The sequence below is a fragment of the Stegodyphus dumicola genome, chromosome 3 (genome assembly GCF_044657685.1).
Source record: "Stegodyphus dumicola isolate Sdum_Otavi_A_Nest chromosome 3, ASM4465768v1".
NCBI lineage: Eukaryota > Metazoa > Arthropoda > Arachnida > Araneae > Eresidae > Stegodyphus > Stegodyphus dumicola.
Window position 1 is genome coordinate 168665072 of NC_140770.1, and position 14153 is coordinate 168679224.

At 33.8% G+C, this 14153-nt stretch overlaps 1 protein-coding gene across 3 annotated transcripts in view; it reads left to right on the top strand.

Annotated features, from left to right (window-relative positions):
- Nucleotides 1-7806, top strand: part of LOC118185319 (uncharacterized) — a 212121-nt gene extending 204315 nt beyond the window's left edge. For all 3 annotated transcript variants that reach the window (XM_085813592.1, XM_085813594.1, XM_085813593.1), the window contains exons 8-10: nucleotides 206-475; nucleotides 1683-1852; nucleotides 3134-7806. In XM_085813592.1, coding sequence (XP_085669718.1) covers nucleotides 206-475; nucleotides 1683-1852; nucleotides 3134-3330 — 637 coding nt within the window. In that variant the 3' untranslated portion in view covers nucleotides 3331-7806. The remainder of the gene's footprint in view (nucleotides 1-205; nucleotides 476-1682; nucleotides 1853-3133) is intronic.
- The last annotated feature ends 6347 nt before the right edge of the window (nucleotides 7807-14153 follow it).

Sequence of the window (14153 nt, forward strand, 5' to 3'; positions counted from 1 at the left end):
TGAGGCATGTTAGTCTTAACTGATTACTGTATGTTCATTTTCCTGGTGCTATTTGAAAAAATGTAATCATAACAGTTTGTAGTAGTAGTGCGAAAATAAGCACTGAAGATGTATACAGTAATTTTTAGAATAATGAATTTATAAATTGATGTTTCGAAAAGTGCAATTAATAAATAATTCTAAGGGTACGTGTCTTTTCTTTCAGCGACTTCTCCCTGTATCGCAGTCGATCTTCATCTCCAAGGAAGACCCTCCTGGAGAGGATGCAGACTTTGACAAAGAATGCAAAAAGCGCCTTGCAGAAGGCTTTCTCGACAGAACGCATTTACAGACCAGAGCGTGAAGAGCGAATGGAAGCGACAGGTCAAAAAAGCCTCCAGCGGTCGAGGTCTTTTATCAAAGGTCTTACTGGAAGCTTTCGGAAGAAGAAAAGAAAGAGCCACTCTACTGTACCAGAAGTGGTACCTCAAGCTAGGTAATTACCAGAACGCTGGAATCTTCAACTATACCTTTAACGCTAGAAATTAGAGAGAGCATTCAAATACAAATGCGTTTTCTTATTTGTTCTTGTAAAGAATTAAATATAATCATGACTCATTCGGCAAATACATACCTGTTTCAACTTATCAATACTAGTACGACTTTCTCTATCCATCAAGATACTGTTAGTTGTAATCATCATATCGAATCAGAAGTTTCGTAATAGGCTTGTGCAACGAATTAAATCTTTGATTAACTAAGAGTGCCATTCCATCTGAGTTTTATTGGAGACTTATACCTCTGTTTGAATATGGGTGCCTTCCAGAATGCATGCCTGATGCAAATCTTTTACATAAAGCCGGATAAGAAAGAAAAATTATCCACTTGAAGTCACTGATGTTTCAACTGTGGGCTGCTCTGTTTCGCGTGACAAATGGTCCGCACTACAGATCCAACCCTCCCCGGTGCACCACCTGGAATTCACCAGGCAGCACTGGTCATTAATTAGCTAACTGCCAGTCGCACGGGCGAGCCCGTCACAGAGGACATTACTCAGCAAACCGGGGGCACCACTACCCCGGCTACTAGAGCCATACCGCTCAGGACATGCCAGACCCCAAGGCCTGCCAATAAGTGACCTTTCCCAGAGCCTTCAGAACCACCAAGTTCATAAATTTTATACCCCCGTGGTCGAGATTGCCTAGGTACAGATCTTAGCCAGTAGCTTCACAGAGTTCTGTACATCGACCCCCGGGGGGCCACTGATGTTTCTCAAAAAGTCAGTATACATTCAGAAGGCATGTATTTTTCTGGAAGTATGAACATGCTTGAACGCTGGAGCAGGTGTATACACTGGCGTATGACTACTTAGAAAAATAATGCACAAATTGCTTCAATGTACTCAACAATTAAAATTTTGCTGAAAATTTCATGTTTATAAATGAGCGCCTCACTGGGAGGGCTTGCCTTATTAGCAAACCAATTTTAATTTTCCAGATCTTTTCGCAGTTAATAAATATTTTATGGAACTTTTATTGCTCACATCCCTTACTTTTGTGCTCCTTTTTTTTTAAACTTACTTTTATTATGAAATTGTGAATATATTTACAACTGCTTCTTAAACCGAAACCTATCTCATTATCAATATAATTTTCTTGCATTGTATTTTTAGATCTTTAAATGTGAATTTTATTTATTTTCAGCTCGAACCCAGAGTGGGATGAACAACCTTTGGGCCCCAACTCTCCAGTCCATGTAAGAGGACAGCTATTACAACTTAACTTAGATGGCTCTCAAGTAGTCGAATTGACGAAACCTCCGTCTAAGCCGTATGGCTTCTTCGTTGCTAGGGGTAGAGTTAGAAATTCGAAAGGTACGTTGCAAAACCAACTAATTATTTTCCATTTAATTCTTTGTCCTTTCAGATCAACTTTATAATTTGCTCTGCTAAAGGTGTTTAAATCTCTCTACTCATTAATTGAGAACTTCATACGCATCTTATCGAATCATACAGTTACAAACACTGATTGTTCAACTTACGGATTCTCGACAAACTGTTGCTACAAAGAAGGCAGCATGGAACCATAAAATTCAACTTATCAATCGAAAATATCCACAATGTGAATCCGTAATTTGTTTCGCAAAAGTCAAAGGACATGGCCTCTTCCAACAGAAACACTCTGAAAGAAAATTCTGCAATCAGCATACAATCATTTAGCATTCCTCAGCCGCTTGCTTTGACAATAAATTGCCAAAGTAAGCGACAACATTCATGGTTGCTTCTGCACTTTTTTGTTACTCTAAATCGGACCACGATGAACTCTGCATCATTGTAATCTTCACCGAGCATTGATCTTTATGGCGACTAAGCAGCGTGTCTTCCATTCAATCTATACGTTTCGTTTCATGCCTTCCTAAACGTTTTCCTTTCGTTTCATGCCTAACGATCCTTTATGTTTCGTTTTATGCCTAGTATGTATCGCATGTTAATACATGAATTACAATACATGTCTTCCTACTAATGAGTGAATCATTATGAACCCTGGAAATCCTTACCGATTTCAGCTCAGTAATGGTGGCTGAAATCGAAGCATTTAAGAGAGGTATCCCTAGTCTCTTGACCACAAATTGTGTGTTCATCGCATGTATATGTATATATATATATATATTTACTTTTTTTATAAATGCCAGACATTTGGCTACGAAGCCATTAGCCTTTATCTTGCTTCCCAATATTTAAGACCATGCAGCCAGCCCATTCGTTTGAGGTCGAACTTCCAGTATTCAGCGGTCTTAATTAGTCGGCCACTGGTGGAGCCTCAAGTATTATACAAACTGCAAAAAATGTAATACCTTTTTGCACAATGCTAGAATGTGAGCATTCTTTTTATTTATAATAAAAGGGCTTCTCTAATTCAGATTTGGTATTTCTTGAATCCTCAAAATCATGTAATTGAAGATTGTCTAAAATATAAAGTTCTAGATTGTATTAAATATTTCCAATATCCATTATACAGCTTCAATAGCTCAAATTCAAAATTTGTGTATGTATATATATATAATATGTACCCTTTTATTTCAAATATTTTCATATATTTCCTATGGTTATTGTATCTGTATTATCTCTATATCAGTTTCCATTTTTCTCCAACAGGTGTTTTTGTGTCAAGAATGCGAGACCAAGAGACTCAAAAGCAGCTAGCCGGTTTATTAGACATTGGTGATGAGATACTCGAAATAAATGGTTGCAACGTCAAGAATGCAGACATTATGGAGGTCAATAGTTTGATGGCGAACAAGAACACATTGCTTCTCACTGTCCTTCCCTATATATGCCGAAAAGACATATAAGCCGAAGACCTCTTATTTTTTATAATCCTGTACAGTAGCTTTCAAACTAGAGCTGAGCTCTGCAAATGTTATTTATCTGTTTACATATCGCGAAAGGACATTTCGGATTACGTGACGCAACATAGTTGCCTATCATTTGTGGAATAGAATCTTGTTCAGTTATCTGTAAATATGTATTTGTCTGTAATGGCATTCCTTCAGGTTGTTTTCTTCTATAAACTGTTCATTACTAGGTTTTCAACATTTTATCTTTTGCCTCATGTTTCTTTCATATGTCTTTGCATTCATTTTGATAGACGATGGAAGTTTCATTCATATAAAGTGGCCAATTTTAACGATACATTTTAATCCTCATGAATATGTTGATGGAAGAGTTGATGAAAATTGAGTTATTTCAATTGATGTATTCGTTTTATAAATATGTTTTGTATTGATTTAAAAATTGTATTTGAATCCAAATATAATCCAAGCCTCAGCAAACGAATTTAGTTTGGTGTTCTGTTTTAGTTTGCTACTCAGCGTAACATAAATATTTCTTCAGTGGTCCACAAATGAATGAAGCTTTATGAAAGTAATATTTTTTTATATTTACAAATGAATTTATATAGAAAGAGAGGATTTATATATTTTATATTAAAACTTATCTTTTCTATATTTTTATTTCATGCAAATTTTTTATTGTATATATTTAGTAGTTTTATTTTTCGTTAAAAATGTACAAAACACATTTTAAAAACTTTATTGTATAGATAGTCATGCTTGTAAAGTGTGTGATTTTTTTTTAAACTGGAAATTTAGCATTCTGTATTTCTTGGTATATTCAAACATTCTGTAATATTTTATATTTATTGAGATGAAACCTGTCTTTGAAATCATTATTTGTTATTTAAGGCAGTACTATAAATTCGGAAATATATCCAGTTACATTTTGGGTGTTTAAAATTAGTCACTATTTTGTATCACATATTTCTCTATCTTAACATAGTTTCGTTTTGTAACTATAAATTCTATACTTATGGTGTTTGCTTCAGGAATTTTATTTTGCTTGTATTATTATTAGTAAATGTAAGTGTAAATTTATCTTCATCATTTCTTATGAAATTTAATGTTACTTATTTCTGGAAACGAAACTGTGTTGATAATGTCGTGACAGATTTTATACTGTGAAATATAGCAATTTAGACTGATAATAATATAAATGCGACATGTAAAATTAATAATAAAAATAAGTATTTCTTAAAATTTTCTTTGCATAAATTAATTATGTTAGTTAATTGTTTTAGCAATAATTTCAGGTAAAGCAGTGTTCTTGTACTACTCATATCATCCAAATTATACATGATTCATTATTGGTGATTTTCAAGCAGTAAATATGTTGTCTGTTTATCGAGTTTTCAAGATCATTCATGTACACTTGGCTATAATTATACTCAGTTTTACAAACTGGTCAATAAGGTGAACGTCTTTTGGTGAACTAAGCTCTTAGAATGCCATTTCTGGAACTGTCTGGATTTTCTAGTTGAGCTTTTCGAGCTCAAGTCCGTAATCACTTCTGGAATTACGGTCACTTGGGAGCTCTTTGCCCACCTGAAGCTGCGATGCCTCACTCGCCCTTGCCTGCCTAACCTCTCTGTGTGCCTGCTACTAACTAATGACTCTCGTGACTGTTGTTGGTTGATGGATTAAATCCATATGTGACTTACAAATTTTAACACCCATTGGAGTTTGACTGTTTTTGGTTGATGAATCAAATCCGTCAATAACTTAAAATCATATCCATAAGTGACTTAATAATTTCATATCCATAAGTGACTTGATAATTTCGCTGTCCATTGGCCTTTGACTGCTTTTGGATAATGAATCCAATCTATAAGTGACTTACATACTTCAACATCCCTTGCCTATTAAGTAATCCAATATATTAATTAAACTTACGATAACCAAAAAAGCTTGTAGCCTTCTTGGGTAGTTTGAGAGATAAGTCACACTCTCTCCATGTATAGCTTAGTATTCCATGTAAATTAAACACATTAATGCTTCCTGCTTTTACTTATATGAACTAACACTGATATGCAATTACTTTTCGAGGCATTCCTAAATGCTGCATCTTCTTTAGCCTAAGACTTTTAGACTATAGTAGTCCAAACGGTTAACTCTTTATAACGTTTACTTTTTCTGTGTTACCACAGAAAAATCAAACTTTCATTAAACGAACTGTCAAATTTTGGTGAGCGGATAAATAAGTTATTCCGATAAAAGGCCTCTTGTGATTTGTTACCAGTTTGTGGTTTCCTTATACTCCATAGACGTTAACAAATCCAGTTTTGCATATGTGCTTTTATTTATGTTTGTCATGCATATTTAGTCTTAAGTTATAACTACTTTAAAACACCTAATAATGCTTTTGCTTTATTTCAAGATATACGTTACGGTGAAACACCGAAATCTGGAGAATATCGACTTTCACCGGTGAATGTCAACATTCACCTAGTCGCTTGGTGTATGTCCGAAATATTTTCCAAATACTTTTATTTCTGACTTACACCGGTACATGTCGACATTCACCATGTACTAATGGTGAATGTTGAACATATTAGAATATTATATTTTCTTCTCCGTAATTTAGTCGCGAAAAAACGCACTTGAGACTAAAAATCAGAATATAAGAACTTAAAATACACAGTAGATTCAAAATAAGAAAGGAAAATAATAGAAGTTAAAAACTTACTTAATTATACAGGACGTTCTAAAAGAGAAAGTAAAATAATAGTAATAAAAAACTTACTAAATTATATGATTCAAATCTTATTTATTTGCAACAACTTAAACTATTATGACACTTTATGACCTCTCTTTTCGACCTACAGCAGAGCATATTTGTGATTGTCGACATACACCGGTTAGGGTCCAAATGTACAAGAATGTATTGCAATATTCTATCTTTCACCGACGTATTTGGTGAATATTGACATTCTCCGGTGAAAGTCGACATTCTCCAATTTCGGTCTTTCACGGTAACATATCTATATATATAAATTCAAACTTGAAATTTCCAAATGAGATTAGTATTGCATCACACTTAAAATGAACAATTATGTAATATTTAAAATTATTACAAATTTCTTAATAAGTCGTATGTAAATTTTGAAAATTTAACACACATGAATTGACATGGCATTTCTCAGTTTTCATTTTGTTTTTAAAATTTATTTTAATTTAAACTTCATATAATTCCCTCTTAATTTTCAAAAGTTTCTTATTTTTAAATGAGGCATGGCGTGAAACTGCCAATCCGAGAGCATTGCACTAATTCGTAGCAATAGCAAGGCCAACTGGAAAGCCACAAGCAATCATTCACCGATTCATTACAAAAACTTGAATTTTTTTTAAGGAGTTTTTTTCCTCCAGTATCAAGAACATTTCCCAAGAAACTTCACATAGCTGTTTCATCATTTTACCTCTAAGAGAGAGGTCAAGGGTGTGGTGCAGGCTAAGCATAATTTTGTCGATTATGTCATCATCTCATCACCCCCATATGATTATGCAGAACCGAAATCCTCTGTATTTCTCACACAATTAGATATTCATGTCTGAATTTAGACATTAAATAATTTAAGAAATCGATATTCGTGAAAATATTTGCATAGCTGAAGGGAAATTTACCTTATTTAACTAGTGATTAATCTGTATAATTTGTTTTATATATTTTTAGGCTGACCATACTTTCCTTCTGAGTTTATTTAAATTCTCTTTACTTCATAATAATGCTTTTCTTTATAATTTGCAAGCTTCTTTTTATTGTAGATTTTCACTTTACCTTTATTTCTTCCATGTTTGTAACATTTTATTTTAAATAATTTTTGAGGTGAGGGCTTGTTCTAGAATTATGTGATGTAGTGGTCCTGATCTATCACTATCCTTAAAAGTATTTGTTTCGAGGGGGGGGAGCTAAGTAGTCTACTCACTATGTTTTCAAAAATACGAATAAATGTTTCTAGAAACAAACCAAATTATTGTAAAAAGTCATCACTATCCTTAAAAGTATTTGTTTCGAGGGGGAGGGGAGCTAAGTAGTCTACTCGCTATGTTTTCAAAAATACGAATAAATGTTTCTAGAAACAAACCAAATTATTGTAAAAAGTCATTTACTATTTATTTTAATATCTTAATAATGTTATTTAAGCTTTCTAAGTAGTAGTATTTTCCTTAAACTATAGTTACTATGCATTTATGAAAGGCAACTGCTGTGTCTACGTTTGCTCTAAATGAGTTCTACATTGAAATTAGACTTAAAATTAGATGCAATTTTTCAATTTTTGATGCTTTGTAATATGTTAATTTTTAAAAAAGATATTTTAATTTTGCTCAGCAGGTGTTCATATCGGAGTCTCAAATGTATATTTCAGTTTTATTTCATCAAAATGTACAAAACTGTTCGATTTGTAATAATCTGAAATAAATATATTTTGTATCGTTCTTTTCTGTTCATTCGCTGAGTCGCACGTAATGAAAATATTCAGTATAGGATATTTTACACTAAAATGAGAAAATTTATCTTCAAGAAGAATGAATTGTAATTACTTTATTCATTTCTAGGTTAATTCGATTCTTCTTTTATTGGATTGTAATTAAAGTTTGCGGTGGTAAAACCAACTATCAGAATATCTAATGACAATAGCCACTGAACATTTAGAAGTGATTAAATACACGAATAAATGATGAGTGTAAAGTATGGCACTTCGAAATTGTTTTTAACCTTCAGATCATTGCGTATAAAGTGGCGTCCTTTCCGCTTGTAGCCGTAGATTGGCAAACTTAAGAGTGTCTATGAAGTTTGAAACATTCTGTTATTACGAAATCTCATGCTAAGCTTTCTGGAATTCTATATGCTTAAGATAGCGAATAAATGTATTCCAGTGTTACCTATCTGAAGAGCTAAGTCAATTTGTCGCACTTTATTCGATGATGACTTGTAGATTCGGGCAACTGTTGCCAAGGATTTCTGTTGCTCCGACAGGAAAAACAACTCTTGTACTAAACAATTATCATTAGACGTTGAAACCACATTGTCTGTTGGATACTTTATATGTTGGTCAGCTCTTCATTAATATTTATACCATAACATAAAAAACTGCAAGCCTTGGTTTAGTTAAAAGAGCTAAATCAATTTGTCACACTTTATTCGATGATGTCTTGTATATTCAGGCAACTGTTGCTAAGGATTTCTGTTGATCGTTAGACGTTGAAAGCCACGTTGTCTGTTGAATACATTATTTGTTGGTCTCCTCCGTCATTAATATTTGTACCATAACATGAAAAACTGCAAGCCGTTTACCCAATCTCCCAAATACTACCCTTCTGGTCCAACATACACGTACACTGAACAGCCCTACCAAACATAGCCACTGCTCTTGCTTTATAATTCAAGTCCGTAGGAATATTCAGTTAGAAGTTCGAATGTTTCAAATCCAATTTGGATTCTATCGAATAATAAATTAGAACTGCTAAACGTTTCGAAGAGGTCTTTGCATTTTGGATGGTTTCTTTAAGCCAATCCATAAAAGATTTCTTCTCGGTATCACAGGGTTGAATCTTCGCAATATTCTATCTCGGCTTATTTACTCGATTCTTCCAAATTTTGGGGAGTTTTGGAGCTATCATCCTCTTTATCCAAGGAGTTTATCTTGGTTTCGTAGATCATGCAAGATTTTTCCGAACTTTTGCTAAGAGGAGGGAAATCCTCACTATTCACATTGAAATGAGGAGTCTTAGGTAAAGCGATAGCATAGTTTTGATTTTTGGGGCACCTCTTATATGAGGCTACATGGTCGCATTAGCAGCAGACATATAAGTTTCGGAACCATCATCACGTTTTTTAGTGCATTCGCTTATTTATACGTATCATGTGGTGAGGTTTGTGATGGCAATGAGCTCTGCTGTAGCCGTTCCTCTGATAGTTGTGACATTACATTAGTTCTGAATGTCCTATGGAATATTTTTGCATGCATCAGGCTAGCTCTCAATACGGCGTCAGAAAAGGACACAGTATCGTACATGAGGTACTCAATGTCATACTATACAGCAGAATGTTTTACCAAAAATACATCAGTCGCGGCTTCCTTTATCGATTTCGAGAAAGCATTTGACTGCGTCTGGAAACAAGGCCTTCTGCATAAATTTTATAACATCAGTTTATCAGCTAGATTTATGAAGATCATGAAATCGTTTTTGAACATCGGGACTTTCCACGTCTTTCCACAAGAAAATAACTCAAAGCCAGAGTCCTTCAACGATCGGTCTTAGGATAGACATTTCTCAATGTCTTTGTTAACAACATGCCTGAATCATTAAGAATCAAACTTTTGAAATACGCGGATGATACTGTCTTGTTGGCAAACTCCCTGAGACCACAAACAGCAATACACAGTCTCCAAATTAGTATGAATATTGCTTCACACTGGTGCCAGCTTTGGAGAATTAAACTCAACCTGCGTAAGTGTAGTGTTTTGCCACCTGCTAGGAATGCACTTTATCACATAACGGCGTTATAACTCAAGTCAATCGATGGCTGAAAATATTGTAAGCGCGTGTAAATTGTTTTGTTCTTAGGAATGCTAACGATTACGAAATCTCTTATTTTACTTCTATTGTTTTAATCATATGCCGGTCAGACGCCAAATCGTATGTCCCTGGTGAAAACTAATTGAACACAAGAGCTAAAAGGCAGGAGAACATTTAATTTCCTCCCGGTGCCCTCAAGGGAATGCTGATAGTCATATAACAGGCGATACAGCAAATTAGCTGGTTGTAAGTAATTAAGTAAGCAAGCAAGTAAGCCATCTTATTAAACAGTTAACTATGGCACTCTCGTTTAAGAGTGCGCACCGTTTTGTGTCGACAGAATCGAGACACGACGAGTATATACGTCAATCACAGAGTAAGTTGCGCTGGTAAGATATTGGATGAAAAAGATGGGTTTATTTTGTAAAGTTGAAAATTTTATTACTAATATTTACTTATTTGGTAAACATAAGCATATATTACATACATATTAAACTTAAAACGCAATCAATTAAATTAAATATTATACATATAAAAGTAAGAATTTAAATTCCTGCTGTGGAGTGATATTCAGCGAAACAGGGTAATATACACAATGGGACTTTGCAAATCGAACACCAGTAACGAGATTCCTTCCTTATCTTACGTTTGTAGCAATGCGAACACCTTGGCGTAGTTTTTTTTTTTTTTTTTTTTTTTTTTTTTTTTTTTTTTTTTTGGAGGGGTTAAGAATAGCTTGATTATTTTCCGTTTGAAAACATTACAATATTCTGATTGAAAACTTTATAACTCCAAGGATCTGGAATGGATTAATGACGGATACTGAGGTAATACGGTTAACATAATTTAATTCTCGTTCCATCGAAATCGGAAAATCTTTCATTCATCCACGTTCAGTCTGAAATTCTGAAAATCATTCCCACGGCCGCGGTTTAAATTAATCTGTTAGCATGACACTGGAATCGCTGTTTGCGCTGAAGTTTGCTATCAGCTACTCTGGAAACGAGGCACGTACCCATTTGGAAATTTTATAATGTGTCATTGATCAGCGATTAACTGATTAATCAGCAGTTTACAAACGAATTATTTCTGGCTCGGTCTACCTCATTTATATGCAAATAAGCGCACTGCTGTCATCGACATCAGGTCGTTCCTGCCCGGAAAAATGATTCTACGTCGACATCGACCGGTTTGGGACGGACAGATTGTACAGTATCTTGAATTTTTGTTTCGTAATTAGAGATAAAGTTCCAAAATACATGTTCTTTGCAGAATGGCACACCGAGAAACTCCGTAATAACTCTCGTTCCCATCGCATGATTACGAGATTCTTAAACTGGGCTGACAAGCGGTCATATGTAAATGCTCGCCCACGTTGTCAATTTATAGTTGCCTGATTGGAGAGGTTGATATCTCAATAAAAGTTCTCACTGTCATAAAAAAATTAGAATGTGATTAATACTTAGCGTGTTTTATATTCATTTTAATTTTATTTTGCATGTAATACCCTAAACACGAGACGTGAAGCTATGTTTTACTATCAATAGAGAAGAGAAACACGCCAAAATAAAACATAAATTTAATTTTCCAAAATAAAACAAAACAACAACCTTGTATTCGACGTTATTAATATCTACCCCAAATACAAGGTTATTGCTTTGACTAGTTTTACTGTAATATCTACCCCAAATACAAGGTTATTGCTTTGACTAGTTTTACTGTAATATCTACCCCAAATACAAGGTTATTGCTTTGACTAGTTTTACTGTAATATTTATAATGTTATTCGTGAATGGATTTTTGTCCAATTCATGAAGTGGCATTTCATATTTTTTAATGTCATAAGTTATTATTTATGAAGTAATATATGGCAATCAATATAGAATACAGCAGTCATTTTAATTGAAATTGCATGCCGGTCAGAATTTTTTTTTTTTTTTTTTTCGTCCAAAAGCAGCTATTAGTCTCGAAATGGGATTTTGCGTTGATTCACTAATAAAGTTAAAATAAATGGAGTGATTCTTATCCTTATGTCTCGTGCAATGAAAATGAAGCCATGACACGTCATGGTATGACATCACGACTTATCATGGCCGCTGCCATAGCCGGGCTTCTGACTGGTTTTGTTTTACATTCTAAAATTCTAAAAAGTTCTATTAGCTTTCATTACTTGAATATCTAATATAAGTCTTCCTTTCTAAATTTAATACTTAACATAAATGTTTTTCTACTTCACACAATGAAAAATTACAAGGATTGTATTTAACTGTTTCACATTGAATAAAATCTAGGTACACTGCGCTAAAAAAAGAGGGGGACAGGTCTGTATCTCCCGTTTTATTGCGCCGATAGACGAAATTCAAACTGCGTTTTTCATGCATTAGATTTATATATAGCATTATTCTAACATAGGTTAACACAAAATCGGTACTCTTTCTGAAATAACATATCAATTTTTTCCATATTTCGATTCTACGACTCAAATTATGCCTAGATATTAAATTTTGTAATTTTTGGTGAGAAATTTATGAAGAAATTTAAAAATTTATCTTGGCGGACTTTTTTCAGTTTGCGCCAAGAATAATTAATCGCGGAATTCTTAGTTTATAGTAACCTTCTTACTTTCCTTATTTTTCATTGATACACGAGAGGAAAAAAAGGTCCATCGTTCATTCCTTCAAATAATTTTAACAAACTACGTAAACCACATTCTCGTTATTATGGCTTATATTAAAATATCAAAAAAATTTGAGAGCTAATTTTTAAAAAAACTACTCGTGCGGTTTTTACAAAACTTGGCAGTTTAGCGTAATTTGAGTGGTAAAATCGAAAAAAATTGGCATGCCATTTCAGAAAAAGTCCGATTTAATGTCAAAATACCTATATTAAAACAATGCTACATATAAATCTAATACATATCCTAAGTCGCGCTTTCGAGACATGAAAAATGCAAGTTGAATTTCGTGAATCAGCGAAGTAGAATGGGAGATATTAAACTGTCCCCCTATTTTTTTTGTTTTTTTTTTCGCAGTGTACATGGAAATGTGTAAATGGTAAGTATACGACACGGTAAAACCTAGAAGACCAGTAGATGTTTCAATGGTATGATATTCAAAGTCTGCCTAAAGATACTTTTGTCAGCCTCCGACGTTGATATTTGCTCTCAAATTATGTGTAATTTTATTGAACAGTATGTTTTATAGTCTTATCCGTATACTGTACGGCGACTATGGTAAGTCGTGACCTCACGTTGTTAACATTTCCCTGGCTTCATTTTTGTGACGTCATGCTTATTCTATTTATTCTGACTATCTTCGTTCATTATAAATGGTGTATCATATTTCAAATTGTTGCCACCAAATATTAACGCCCTGTATTATTTTTAATGAGCTTAAATAACGAAGAATCTGCACGTATGTATATATTTTCCTCGCATTATGAAAAATGACGATACCTAGAGCCATCAAATTGTGAACATGGCCACATGGGAAATTTTGTCTTTCTGCCCGTTGGCCGAATTACTAGTTTTGGAATAGCAAACTCGAGTGCATTTCCCCCCCCCCCTTTAAGCGTTTTAAACTACATTTGAAATTTTATGTTTTTCAGTATTTTTAAATTTTTAATGAAGATATTTTGTGTTTTATCCGAAGTGAGAGCTCAACTGATTGAATGGGAAATATATCTCTAATGAAATTTGAAGAAATAAATTTAAATGCAGTGCAGCAAAAAATTGTGTATAATTTAACAGGCCATAGAATGAAGTTATGTGGTGTCCATATCAACGTTTTTTATCAGAAAAGTCGCTAATGCTGTCGGTTTGTTCTTTTTTAGTCCAAAGGGGCTTTGTCCCTGAAGGACTATTGTTTACCTGAAGGACTATTGTTTACGTTTTGCGATTTCGCGTGAATTACTATAAATGTCCGTTTCACTTTTCAAACTGTTGCCACCAAATGTTAGAGTCCTGCATTATATTTGAAGAAATTAAATAATGAAAAATCTGCATAAATGTACGTCTCTTTCTCGCATTGTGATAAAACAACGGTACATACTGCCATCGAATTTTGAATGACATAATCCTCCTACGAGTATGGACATGTGGAAGACCAAATCTGAAATTTGGAAATTGTTTTATGATCTATTTCATATTTTGTAAAACTTTAACGCATTTTTGATTAACAAACTCAAGGATTTCAAAGCGAGCCATGGCAACGTTGTACAGAAAAAACGTTTTTATCTCCAGGCCGCGAGACTGTGTATCGGAA